This window comes from Callithrix jacchus, chromosome 11, assembly GCF_049354715.1.
Source record: "Callithrix jacchus isolate 240 chromosome 11, calJac240_pri, whole genome shotgun sequence".
NCBI lineage: Eukaryota > Metazoa > Chordata > Mammalia > Primates > Cebidae > Callithrix > Callithrix jacchus.
Window position 1 is genome coordinate 39,486,759 of NC_133512.1, and position 13,735 is coordinate 39,500,493.

At 34.2% G+C, this 13,735-nt stretch overlaps 1 protein-coding gene across 31 annotated transcripts in view; it reads right to left on the minus strand.

The window, feature by feature from the left end:
* HDAC9 (histone deacetylase 9) overlaps positions 1 to 13,735 on the minus strand; it is a 959,772-nt gene that overhangs the window by 68,437 nt on the left and 877,600 nt on the right. For all 31 annotated transcript variants that reach the window (XR_013523929.1, XM_078342579.1, XM_054237178.2 and 28 more), the window contains one exon: positions 1,556 to 1,689. Coding sequence is in view for 30 of the 31 variants with exons in the window: in XM_078342579.1 (XP_078198705.1) it covers positions 1,556 to 1,689 (134 nt within the window). In the remaining variant the exon portion in view is untranslated. The remainder of the gene's footprint in view (positions 1 to 1,555; positions 1,690 to 13,735) is intronic.

Here is a 13,735-nt window from a genome sequence, read left to right on the forward strand (position 1 = left end):
ACAATCAGGTAACATTTCTTTCTGGGCAGGTCAATTATCCATGGAGCCACAAATCAACAACCTATTCTGATTTTCTGCACATCTGATGTAAGCCTGTATAATGCAAATATTAATATGCTTCTGTAACATGTTTCTATATTTAAAATCAAATAAGTGATTTCAGAATACCAGTGTTCATGTGCAAAAAATGTTATCTGGGGGGCACAAAAGCATTCCAACATCAACTCATAAAATAAAAATAGCATTTATTTCTTGCACTCCCTTACTACCACAAAAAAAAAAAAAATACTCAACATCCTGTTTGACATTATTGGCTTACAGGAATCTTGGAAAGACACTTAACATTTTAGAAAATTTTACACACCTTGAATTGTGTGTGATCTGAAACAGCAGTACTTTGTTGATACTAATCATTAGATAATTACATCCTAATGTAATTTAGACTGTGCTTTCTAAAATTAACAAGAATAAAGCACTTGAGAAATACTTAAGTTTTCTCTCTCATATTTTTTCTCCAAATTAACAACATATATTTTTACTTCAATAAATATGAAAAATAATCATGTGGAAACACTACAGATTTGTAAGATAATGATGACAATAAGAACTATATGTTCTATGTGTAGAAGAAAAGGCACATTTTGTTTCATAAATACTACACGCAAAGACATGCATCACAGTTAAAATGATATAAATGATAGATTTTTTAAAAGATTTTGTATGTGTTTAATAAGCAAAATCACATTGAAAATTCATAAAAGAAATACAAAATGCATATGATAGTCCTAACACTACTATATAATCACTATAGAACATAGGTTAATTGATAATATTAACGAATACATAGAAACTTTGACATATTTGCTGAATTGCCACTGATTGGTTGAAAATGTTGCCATGAGTGTCATGAGCTGGAAGTGAAACCTCATAGCAATTGGATCTGAATTCTGCAGAGTAGTCAGAAAATATGTTGCAATGTAGCCATGCGATGTGAGAGAAAAAAGAATGGTCTTTGGCCACTTAGATTCAAGTTCATACCTCGGATCTTATAATGCGTTCTGACTGCATGACTTTGGATGGATTTCTCAACATTTTTGAGACTCATTCTCACCATCTGTAAGATGGCAATATCTATCTCTTAGCATAGAGAATTCTTAAATGGTGACAAAAATAGTTTACCAATTTTTAAAATAGGTTTTTCCCCTAGAAATAACATAATCCCACAAGAAATCTCTAGACATTTTTAAAAGTTTTATTTCTTATTCAATGTTTCCATACTCATTAGTTAGGTCAGTAGACAAAATGTTCTTATTTTTGAGCTCTGTGGCTAACCTGATTGAAGGGAGCCAGTGTTACACGGATTCTATACCTGGAATAACACTGTAGTATATGATAACATGTAAACTCATCTAAGGCTTACCTTATTTCTCAGTGGTAAGAGCAAGGTTAAGCTTTCTGGGTATGAGGAATTTTTTTTTAAATATAAAAATATACATGCCTATATCCCTGATTCTTTACCCCTGCCCTTTTGTATTTTTACTTTTTTTTTTTTTACCTCATTTCCTAGAAGGGCATTTACACAGGCTTCTGATGCATCACAGATGGCTGTGAGATCATGTCCTCCTTCTAGAGCCAACACCACACGTCCATCAGCCAATGTCATCAATTGCTTCGTCAAATGACCAAAACCTACCATAATACAAACAGAACATTTCAAAGTTTTAAATCAAGAGAAAATGATCACTAGAATCTAACACTGATTATGTATTGCAAGTAAGTCATTACTAAGCATTTTCTGGGTGAGAATTCATTTAATACTGACAATAACTTTATGGATTAGGTCCTATCACTATCTCTATTTTACAGACGAGGGACCCAAGATCCCACAGATAGGCAGTATCACAACCAAGACTTGCACCGATCTGGCTCTTTACAAGTGCACAGTGCTGCTTTTCATTACATAATCTGTATGTTATGTAAAAAACTGAATATTATTCAGCCAGTATTAACAAGGCAAACTTCTATTTGCTTGCCATATGCTTCCTGTCTCCATCATTGGCCTTTATTATTGAAAGTTTTCTATGCCCCAAATTACTATCTATTACAAATTTAAATTATCTAATATAATTATTCACATATATAATGCAATATAAAGTCTATTACATTATATTTCTATAAGCATTATTTTATTATAAACATTTGATAAATGCAAAATATGAGTAACATCTATACACGTTATAAAATAAAATAATTTGACAAATGTCTGCTTTTTCACCTTCCAACTTAAGGAAAATTATGTTAGCAACATTTTTTAAACCTTCATGTGCCTCTCTCTGATAGCAGCTATCCTCCTCCTCCTGGGAGATCAGGATCCTCAGTTTATAATTCCATTATTTTCCTTTGTTTAATTTGCTTGTTTTTGAACTTTATAAAAATGTTTTTCTACATTTGCAATTTGATTTTTTCATGTATTTTGTTAGCTTGTCTATGTTGATGTCTGCAGCTATAGTTTTTTGGCTGTCTAGTAGGCCATTTTGCATCAATAGAGGTTATTTACCCATTCTTCTATTGACAGAGAATTTGTTTTCTTCTTATCACCAAATTCCGGATTTTTTCTTTTTTTTTGTCATTACAAATAACGTTTCTATGAGCATTCTTACACAGGTCTTCTGGTGCACATATGCATATGTGAAATGGAATTGCTGAGTCTTAAAATCTGCTAAATAATGCCAGATTATTTCCAAAAAGCTATTACTAAGCCCCACTCTCAGAAACAGTATATATGAGAATTCCAGTTAGGCCACATCCCTGCCAACATTTGGTATGATTTGCCAAGTAGGTGGTAAAAAAATGGCATCTTTTTGTGGTTTCATTTGGTATAAGAGGGAAGCGTTCTATTTCTAAAGTAGAGATTTTATTATAAATGTAATTTAATCTAATCATTTCTTTACACAGATAGACTTTTCCCCATAATTTCATAGTGTTGTTACATTAATATTTCAAATATGAAGCCATCATTGCATTTATGAAGTAAAGTAAACTTGATCATAATGTATTATCTTTTTAATACACACCTGGATTTGTTTTGTTAATGCTTTCTTTTAAGATTTTTTTTTTTTAATGTTCATGAATGGGGTTAATCTGTTATTTTCCACTCCTGTATTGACAACAATGAATTTTGATGTGGTTGGGACCCTCTGTTTTTTATTACCTGACCCCAAAATGTTGGGGAGAAATCTCCTATGAAACCATATGGGTCTTGTGTTCACTTTGAAGATTTTTAACTATTGATTGAATATTTTAAGGGATTATATGACTACACCTGGTTTCTATATCATCCTAAGTTACATTTTCACAGGAGTTTCTTTCTTTTATTTCAGTTCTTAAATTTGCTGAAATATAATGTTTATTTACCCTATTATCTTATTTGGAAATTTCAAATAGATGTAGGCGGATATTGTCTGTAAATGTTTCCTTGATCTCTTTTAAGTTCTTTCATATTTTCCATCTTTCTCTCTGTCCTGCATTATGTATATTTTTGATTCAAAACTATGTTCCAGACTTTCCCTCTTCAGACATCTCTCATCTGCTAGATTACACCTTTAGTTTTTTTGCTCTATTTCTGACTTATTGCTTATTATTGTACTTTTTAACTCCTTATGTTTTTATTTCTTCCTTTATTTAAGCATAATTCTTTTATATTCTATAACTGACATTTGAAATCTTTTGCTCTCTGTTGTTTCTGCTGATTTATGTTGATGCTGCCTTAATTCTCTTCTGTTTTTAAAATTTTTATTAATTTATTTAATTTGTAAAGTACTTTGAGCTCATATTCATTGTAATATGTTAAAAAATCTTTGAAGCGTGGCACAATGGACTGAACGTTTGTGAACACAACCCAAAATTTATATGTGGAAATTCTAAACTCCAATGTGATGCTATTGAGAGGCAGCCTTTGGTAAGTAGGTAGAGTCCTCATGAATGAGCTCAGTACCCTTATAAAAGGGACCCCAGCTCCCTTGTTGCCTTCTAAGGATCCAAGGAGAAGTTGGCAGTCTTTAATCCAGATTAGGTAGAGTAATCATGAATGAGATTAGTACCCTTACAAAAGGGACCTCAGAGAGCCCTCTAGTTCTCTGGTTGCCTTCTAAGGATCCAAGTAGAAGTTGGCAGTGTTTAATCCAGAAGGTCCTCACCGGAACTGATCATGCTGGCAGGCTGATCTCAGACTTACAGCAATCAGAAACTGTGAGAAATAAAGTTCTGTTGTTTATAAGCTATCAGTTTATTATACTTTGATATAGCAGCCTGAACCAAGACACCTGGGTTGAAAATAGTATCTGTCTTTCAAAAGTGTGATATTGTTTGCTTCTGTTGGGTATCTGGGACACAACCATCTAGGATCTATTTTAAATTCTTATATTGCAGGACTGGTTGTGGAGTTTGCTGCTGCTGTTGTTGCTGTTGTTTATACTTGTATATTATAAATACAGACCTTAAGACTTTATTACAAATTCTCATGGAGAAGAAAGCCAGGGCATTTTTCCTTTTCTTTCTACTTCTTTCCCTTCCCTTCCCTTTCCTCTCCTCTTCCTTCTTCTTTCCGCTCCTCCCCCTTACCCCTCCCTGCCTTCCTCTCCCTTCCTTTTTCTCTTTCTCTCTTACATTCTTTCTCTTTCTGTGAAACTTCCTTTTTGAAATTCCCTTTATTGATAGCAAAAGCTAAGATAGAGGTGATGTTTTACTTAGGAATATTTTCTTTTCTTATATGTATTCCTTTCTGAATTATTGGCCCTTTGTCATTCTTTCTTTATTCTGGTCTCAAATTAAATTCCCTTCCCTTCTTAGGCCCAAGACTCTGACCCTCTTTTGCAATATGCAATAGATTATTGATGTTCCAACTCTGACCCATTGGAGATTTTTGTATAGATGTCCCCAGGGTAGTCAAAAGCTTCAGGATTCACTCTCCTTATTTTTTATCTTTTGGGAGTCACCCATACATTTAAAAGGATGATTTTAATATTTAATTCAGCATTTTGAGATATTTTTACATAGGTTTAAGAATATATCATCTCTCATATCGCCAAATCTGTATGTTTCTCATTCAACATTTAGAAAAAATTATCATGGCATCCAACCTGTGCAGATTCAGGGGCAACTGCCAAAAAGTAGGGTAAGTGAAAATAAATAAAAACATGTGTTTCAAAAAGAACATGTTATTTTTTATATGCTTTGTGAACTTATAGCAAAAAAAGAACATTTAATTTTTAAATCAATTGAATTTTTTATAATTCATATATTTTATTTTTGGAGCCATATTGTATTTACAGAAAAACTGAGCAGAAGGTACAGCAAATTCCCCTATCCAGTATCTTTCTTTTCCTATTGCTAACATTTTGCATTATTGTGCTACATTTCTTATGACTGATAAGCCAGTACTGATGCATTCTTATTAACTAAGGTATAGTTGAGGCTCACTCTTCGTGTTGTACATTCTGTGGGTTTTGACAAATGCATAATGCCATGTATCCACCATTATACTATCAGACAGAATGGTTTACTTCCCTAAAAACTTCCTGTGATCTAACCTATTCATCCTTCTTCTCTGCCCTTCAACCCCTGGCAACCAATGATTTTGTTATTATTATAGTCTTTTGTTTGAAGAGAAAATAAATTATCAGGATGTGTTTGGTAGGTAGAACTTAATGAAAGCCTACAGAATCATCAGATAATGAGAACCTGAAACTAAATTAAGTTGCTTCTATTTTGAACAATAAAATAATACATTAATCCCAGTAATGCATTAGGATAATCCACTCGGTAAATAGCTGAGTAGATTTTCCATTCTGGTCTAGCGATTGAGGTTCACCATAAACAGGCTGAGTTAATCTCCTCAATATTTTGAAGCACTTAAATATTGATTTTTACCACTTAACTACTATTTGGATTGACATCAAAATAGTCACTTTATAATTATACCATGTTTTTAAATTCTTGACTAAAATTTATTCTAAAAAGGATTTAAAAATTAGTTAAAACTGTTACCAAGCATTTTAGTGTTTCTCAGTTCCTATGAACCTCTTTATGATGCCAATAAGAATCTTTTACACAGGTCACCTAAGAAAGAGGTTGTCTATGTTAAGCTCTATCTTATTACCTGATGATAATAAAAAGAATGATATACATTCAGAAAAGAGGTAATGCTAAATTTTCATATCTAATGCTTAGAAAAGTTCCTTGTCTAAGTCAAGATTAATAGTACATAGTAATTAGTACCATTCTAGAAAATTTATGTAAAAATCTAATAGGTAAGTAAGTATACGTTTATGTTAATCTTTTTTTTTTTTTTTTTTTTTTGATACAGAGTCTCACTCAGTCACCAGGCACCAGGCTGGAGTGCAGTGGCACGACCTCGGCTCACTCCGCCTCCCGGGTTCAAGCAATTCTCCTGCCTCAGCCTCCCGAGTAGCTGGGATTGTTAAATATTCTGGATAGCTTTTTCTGTAACCCAAACTAGGGCTACAGTGATAATTTTAAAAGATATAATAAATCAAGCCAGAAATTTTACTAACAATTTCTATTAATTGAGAATTCAATTATCTTAAAGTCACTATTGAAAAAATTAAATCACTGGATTAAAGAAAGAGAGGAGATCCAAATCTGGTTTAAGTTCACTCTTTCCTCTGGGAATGAAAAAAGTACCATAAAATGCCAAATTTGGATGGAATAGTAAAAAGTGGAAGGAAAGAGCGGAATGAAGTTAATCTTTGATCTGTATCCAAATTCCTCCTTCTTTTACCTACAGGGTTTATTTCCATTCACATGCTACCCATGTGATCTCTGCAGTCAAGATTGCGGCAGCTAAACTCTGAGTTATGCATGCACAAAACATTCAAGTGATGTATAAAAATTTCTACAAGGCCTATGCCCTTTCTTTAAATCAATATAAGCAATTCGAGATTTTTAAAAATTGTATTATCCTGAATTCTGCTGTGTTCATTGTTATTATACACATTAGAAACATTAAAAATGTCAGCCAAGTGTGGCTACCAAGGTTAAGGTATTATTTTTCAGGGCATTTGTACACACGTGTACATGCATTTGTGTGTGTGTGTTGGATTAGAGCATATATAACATTTTTACTAGGCATGATTGCAAGTTTCACGTAATTGTATTTACTTCTATCTTCATTAATGACAAAAGCTCATCCTACATTTCACAGTAAACTTAATATAGCCTTCACAGTTGAAAAATTATAGCAGAGACCTTCCTCAAGGGAAGTTGAGTGTTTTGAGTGAGAGGGCTGACAGGCTAAGTGATTAAGTGGAAAACATGTTTCTATACAATTGGTGCCTTGTAGGCTCAAGCAATCACTGAACATAGAGATGGAACGGGATTCTCAACATCCACATAGGCCATCAGTTTCATAACTGAGTACACAGCTGAGGTAGGAAACTGGATGCCTTGGGGTAGCCACATGTGCAGGCTCAGGTTAGTGACTGGTATTAGGATGCATTGACTAAAAATCAGCCTTGACAGTCATCCCTATTATCTGCACTGGCTACAAAAGAATCTGTAAGAGATACTTTTTAAAAGAGATTTGGTACCTTACGCTTTTAATTAATATTTTAGAATGAGGCATTAATAAAGCACTACAACTACTACTAAAAGATCCTACATGTCACCTGGTTGTTTTGAAAATTGTGTATCAGCATTAAATTATAAGTATGAGAAGGATTCTACATTGTAACAAATCATTTCTTTTAATGACCAAGCAGAGCTGAACTAGTAACTACCAAAACTTTGATATCATTGAGAAAGAGAATCGGAAGGGCTTTTTTATCTTGAAATCCTCTGTTTGGTTCCATAAATTTAGTAGAAGCAAATTTAGTCTTTTTGCTTATCAAAATAGAATATGCTATCAATATGCTAATGATTTCAAATTATTGATTTCAATTTTATTTCCTGATACTTTATAGGAGTTGGTAAGAAATCATATTGTGTCAGTATTTTCTCTAGTTTGAAATGAAAAGTTGCTCTACAAAGGCTCAAAGGTTAAACTGTTTATATGTATTTAATAACCAAGTCATATAATACTTAAGGATTCATCCTTCAAAGTGACATGTCTCAAATGCTTCTCTCTAACATTTCCAAATAGTTCACAGAGAATAGTGGCAGTGAAAGGAAAAAACCTTAACTAGCTTTATTTTAATTTTCATTTTAAAAACTGTATAAAAAAAACAAAATTATTGCATTCTTATTGTAAAAAATTTGGAAAATTACAGAAAAAAATAAATAAAATAGTATAATAATATATAATAAACAAATTCTATGTTGTAAAATATTATATAACTGTACTATCTTTAATAAAAAATCATAATTATAACAATAAATACAGTTAATATTGTTATTAAATATAACAATAAATATCAACCAGAAATAGCCAATTCTACCTTTGTGTGTTTCATGCTTTTTGTTGTATGTGTTTTCTAAATAAAACAGAATTATTCTGGGTTTTTTTAAACTACATTCAAAATATCCATATAGTGGATAAATTTTTCATGTTCTTTACAATTTCATTTAAAATGTATCCATGCACCAGGCAACTCTAACTTTAGATATTTAAGTGTGTTTTTAGGTTTTTAGTTTCATATACAAGATGGCAAATAATAGCCCAGTGTATAACCAAAGTGACCAATGTATGTTAGTATTTATCTTCTTCTAGTGTTATTATGTATTATTAGGGTTGGAAGAGGTCCTGCTCTTTTATTGCTAACTTCTCTGTTTCACCAGAGCATGGGATAGAACCCAAGTTAGTAAAGCACGCAAAGGCAAAATGAGAACAAATACAGTTAGAAGTATATTAGCTTTTTTCTTTTAGAACCCATGTGTACTTAGCAATGCCTATTGTGAATAACCTAATGTTTTGATAGAGGCTCAGAGAAATGAGAGATTCTCTCACAAAGTCTGTTTCTATCACAAAATTGCAAATGGACTGGAAGTCTCTACAAAGGCCAAAACTGAGTCAATTCTGTTGTAGGTTGAACAGAGAGTTCTCTGCAACCTACAATATAGTTACCATTGCTATCCTGCCTCCTTGTAGTAAAACAGATCAGACTCTGGGATCAGCAGCCAATTCTCAGAAAAAGTTACCTTGGTCACGATTCATTTGGTTAATAAAGAAATGGTGGGCCGGGTGCGGTGGCTCAAGCCTGTAATCCCAGCACTTTGGGAGGCCAAGGCGGGTGGATCACGAGGTCAAGAGATCGAGACCATCCTGGTCAATATGGTGAAACCCCGTCTCTACTAAAAATACAAAAAATGAGCTGGGCATGGTGGCGTGTGCCTGTAATCCCAACTACTCAGGAGGCTGAGGCAGGAGAATTGCCTGAACCCAGGAGGTGGAGGTTGCGGTGAGCCGAGATCTCGCCATTGCACTCCAGCCTGGGTAACAAGAGTGAAAACTCCATCTCAAAAAAAAAAAAAAAAAGAAATGGTGACAGCTTGTGATCTATTGCATAAATCATTTTACATCTATTTAAACATCTGTTGACTTTGCTGATACCAGTCTCTCATTCATGAGAAGTCTTTCCCCCAACTATTATTTTCTGTCTATTGAAGAAAGCCTCCAATTAAAAAAAGAAAAAACAAAAATGATTCTGGCAACATCCATCCTCACTTTGCCATTCAGTAGAGGCACTGGAATTGAGATAAGCAGGAGCGAAAGCTTTTAAAATACTGACTGACACCTATCTCATGATGATCTGTATTATTTTTGTAATTCTTCCATGGCTAAAAAGTCTCAAACTACCAATTTACTCATTCATTAACATATCAATTACACTTGGGCCTGAAATGTTTGTGAAGACTTTGCCACACATTCAGTATAGTCTAAGGAATCAAAGGGACCACACATTGTTGGCCCATTTTCATTTGAAATTGAATTTTGCACATCCATTGGACCTATCTTCTGTAGTTATATCCAGAAAGGATTACTGAAGAATGCACATCCAGGAAAGTCTAATTATAAAAACTGTAGCCATTTTCCTCCCTCTCTAAACCCCTTGGTCATTAAGTTACCATGTTATTCTTTAGGAAAATGCAGTCAGGCTCAAGTAGAGAGAGAAATTTGGGTAGCATGTGGCAGGCTCATGTATTGTGAAGCTCTCCAGCAGGACTTCAAAGCAGAATCTGATTGTTGCAGACGGGAGGAATGCTTTCCACGAAATTACCTTTTTAAGACTCATGGTGCTGTAATTCATATGGTAGGCACTTGTGATTCATTCCTGATGATGTTGGGATCATTTAACTCACAAAACTATTGTCGCTACCATAAAGTCCTTTCATCTGTAGCCAAAAAGGTTTATTTCATGCAAATGAAAAATTTTCATTAAAGTATCACCTTAATAATGGACAAAGATATATATTTTCTGGTTATGTTTAAAATGCAAATTTATGAACATATTCTGAAGATTCATTTCATGTTAAGATCTTTACTTATTTGATGTCCCAGGACTCTTTCCAAGTTCATTGAATCCGGAAATCAATTTTAGAAGAAATACGGAGATTATTATCATTAAATCTTTCAGTTGGCTTATTCCAAGCAGCCCTATAAATACTGCATATGTTTTAAAGAAAGCATTTTCAACCGCAGTAAAAACCCTTTTACTCTTCTAGTCAGTGATGCTCCAGGAGGTAAGTTTATATTATCAGCACCTTTTGAAAGCAAATGAATATTTGGTTTGTATCCTAAACAAAGTCTGAAACAATGGAATATTTGAAAGCCATTACTTCTGTAAGACAAAATTTATCCTCAGGAATTCCTGAGACTATAAATGGCAAGAATGATTGACTAAACCTTAAAATATCCATCAATCCATCCATCCAACTATGATCCAACTACAAATCAACTATTATTTACTAAATACCTATAATGTGCCAAAGTTTTACACATAAATCTGATACTTCAGTTGGATGTGAGTTATTACAAACTCTATTTGAACCTCAGTTTTATTACCTATAAATGTAATTAAATACTACTTATTCTACCTCACAGGTTTGAAATGCATATTTAATGATTAAAGGCCAACTGCAAAATGATATACACAGTTTATCAAACAGAGTCTGCTATATGGCAGGTGCTCAGTATTTGTACTTTTTTTTTTAGAGATTAAGTCTCATTCTGTCGCCCAGGCTGGAGGGCAGTGGCACCATCATAATCCCTCTAATCTAAAACTACAAGCCCCAAACAATCTTCCCATCTCAGCCTACCAACTAGCTAGGATTACATGTGTGCACCATCACAACCTACTCACTTTTCAGTTTTTTATAAGAACAATGTCTTACTATGCTACCCAGGCCAATGTAGAACTCCTGGCCTGAAGCAATACTCCTGCCTTGGCCTCCCAGAGTTCTGGGATTACAGGTGTGTGTGACTATGCCTGGCCAGTATTTATACTTTTACTGAAAGCTTTTAATTTGGTAATTTCAGATCTAGATGTTAATTTCAAGTGTATATATTCCAATTCCTTCATTTTAAGAAATGGATGAGGAAACTACTACCTAAACATTTGAATTATTAAAGGGAAACAACTGACAACAGAGCCGGGGTCAGAAACCAGATCTCTCAGTGAGTACATTTCCTGCAGTTCCTTGCTGTCAACTCACAGATATTAATACTGCCCAAATTTTCAGACATGATTTCCAGTTCAAAAGGAAGTGCTTTAGAAAGAGTTCCGAAACACCAAATAGCTTTTACACATCGTTGCTTTGGTGTGTTACGTGTAAACAAACCAGAAGCATATTAATTAAATTTCCCTTAAAATATGCAAGTATAGGCTGGGTGCGGTGGCTCACACCTGTAATCCCAGCACTTTGGGAGGCCAAGGTGGTCAGATAACCTGAGGTCAGGAGTTCGAGACCAGCCTGACCAACATGGAGAAACCCTGTCTCTACTAAAAATACAAAATTTGCCAGGTGTGGTGGCACACGCCTGTAATTCCAGCTACTAGGGAGGCTGAGGCAGGGGAATCACTTGAACCCAGGAGGTGGAGATTGTGGTGAGTTGAGATTTCACCATTGCACTCCAGCCTGGGCTACAAGTATAAAACCAGTGAGGAAAAAATCCCTAGAAAATGCTTTTAGACATCATAGAGCCATTTCTTCCCCCCCTCAACAAAATTGTTTTTTGCCAAGCCTCAATGCAACTTGATTTGCCAAGTATTAGTTTTTACTGCTGTTTTCAATAATGCATCAAACAAATGGGATCTACTCTCATTGATACTCATACATGATTGGCTAAGTGCGATGGAATAAGAGCAGGCTGGCCTCATGCTAAGCAATAATGATTCCAGTACAGTACTTTGTACTGCTAAAATTTGACCAGTGTTTACTAAGCCTGTACTGTAAAAACAGCTAGGGAAAAACAAGGATAAGTAAGATCTTGCTCTGGTTTCCAGGAACTAAAATATAAGGAGCATGTACACAGATAAATATAATTTAATGAAGAGAAAGATAATTGCTATAAAAAAATGTTATACAATAAACAAAGCTTAAGAGATGGAAGATATATATCTGTTAGGAGGAGACTCAGAAGAAAACAGAGACCATACACTTAAGTATTTGCACTGTTAGACATTTGTGAACCTTTACCTCAGTTTCCCATTTCTGACACAGGAATAATAATGCTGGTTAGTTTAAGCAAAATAATATTTGTAAGATTCATTCACCCAGTTGTTGGCACACAGGCAATATCAATAATTATTTTTTTCCTCCCCCCAGCTCATCAACCCTATTCATGGTTTTAATCAATATTCTATTAGACAAACAGGCAATATCTTCTAGATGGTATCATTCTTTTCATTTGTTTAGTTTCTATTAGTAATTCTAGCTCTGAAATTACTTGATAATGTCAGTATAGGATTATATATGCTACAGTTCCAAAAAGAGCAAAATGGAAAATAAAATAATAAACCTGGCAAATACAAACCTATATTTCCAAATAATCCTGCCCTTCAAACATCATTTCACAAAGATAAAATGCCAAGACTCAATTAACACTTTCAAATCTAGCATATAATTTGGTACAAAGTAGGTGCTGAGTACATGCTTACTGAAAGAATTAGTGGATATGAAACAAACTTAATCTATTTAAGTTTACTTGATTCCATTTTAATCAGATACCATGATAGACAAGGTTCTCAGTGATGCTAATGATACCTGCCCTTGTATCATCCCCTATCTTTTGAGTGTAGGTGGAATCTGTGAATATTATGAGCCATCATTCTGTGAATGGCAAAGTGATTTTTCAGTTGATTTTTAACTACGTCAAAAGGGAAACTGGGAGCATTGGTGAGGATGGGAAGGAGAATAACTTAATCCCATGAGCACTTTCTTAGCAAAGTATTTTCCAGCTGATTATAGAAGAAGTTATAAGGAATTAAAACATGAGAAGTACCTGATGAGTCACTGATTATTTAAAAAATGGAATCAACCATGTGAAAAGGAACGTTGGCGGCTTCTAGCCAACAAGGAAATGGAGTTATCAGTGCTACAACTGCAAGGGATGGCATTTCAGCCAACAACCTGGATGAGCTCAGCGGAGGATTCTTCTGCAGAGACTCTCGATTAAGGATCCAGCCTAGCTAATAGCTTAATATTAGCCTTGTGAGAACTGAAACTAAGAACCGAGTTGAGTCTGCACAGACCTGTGACCTACAGAACCATGAGGTAACAT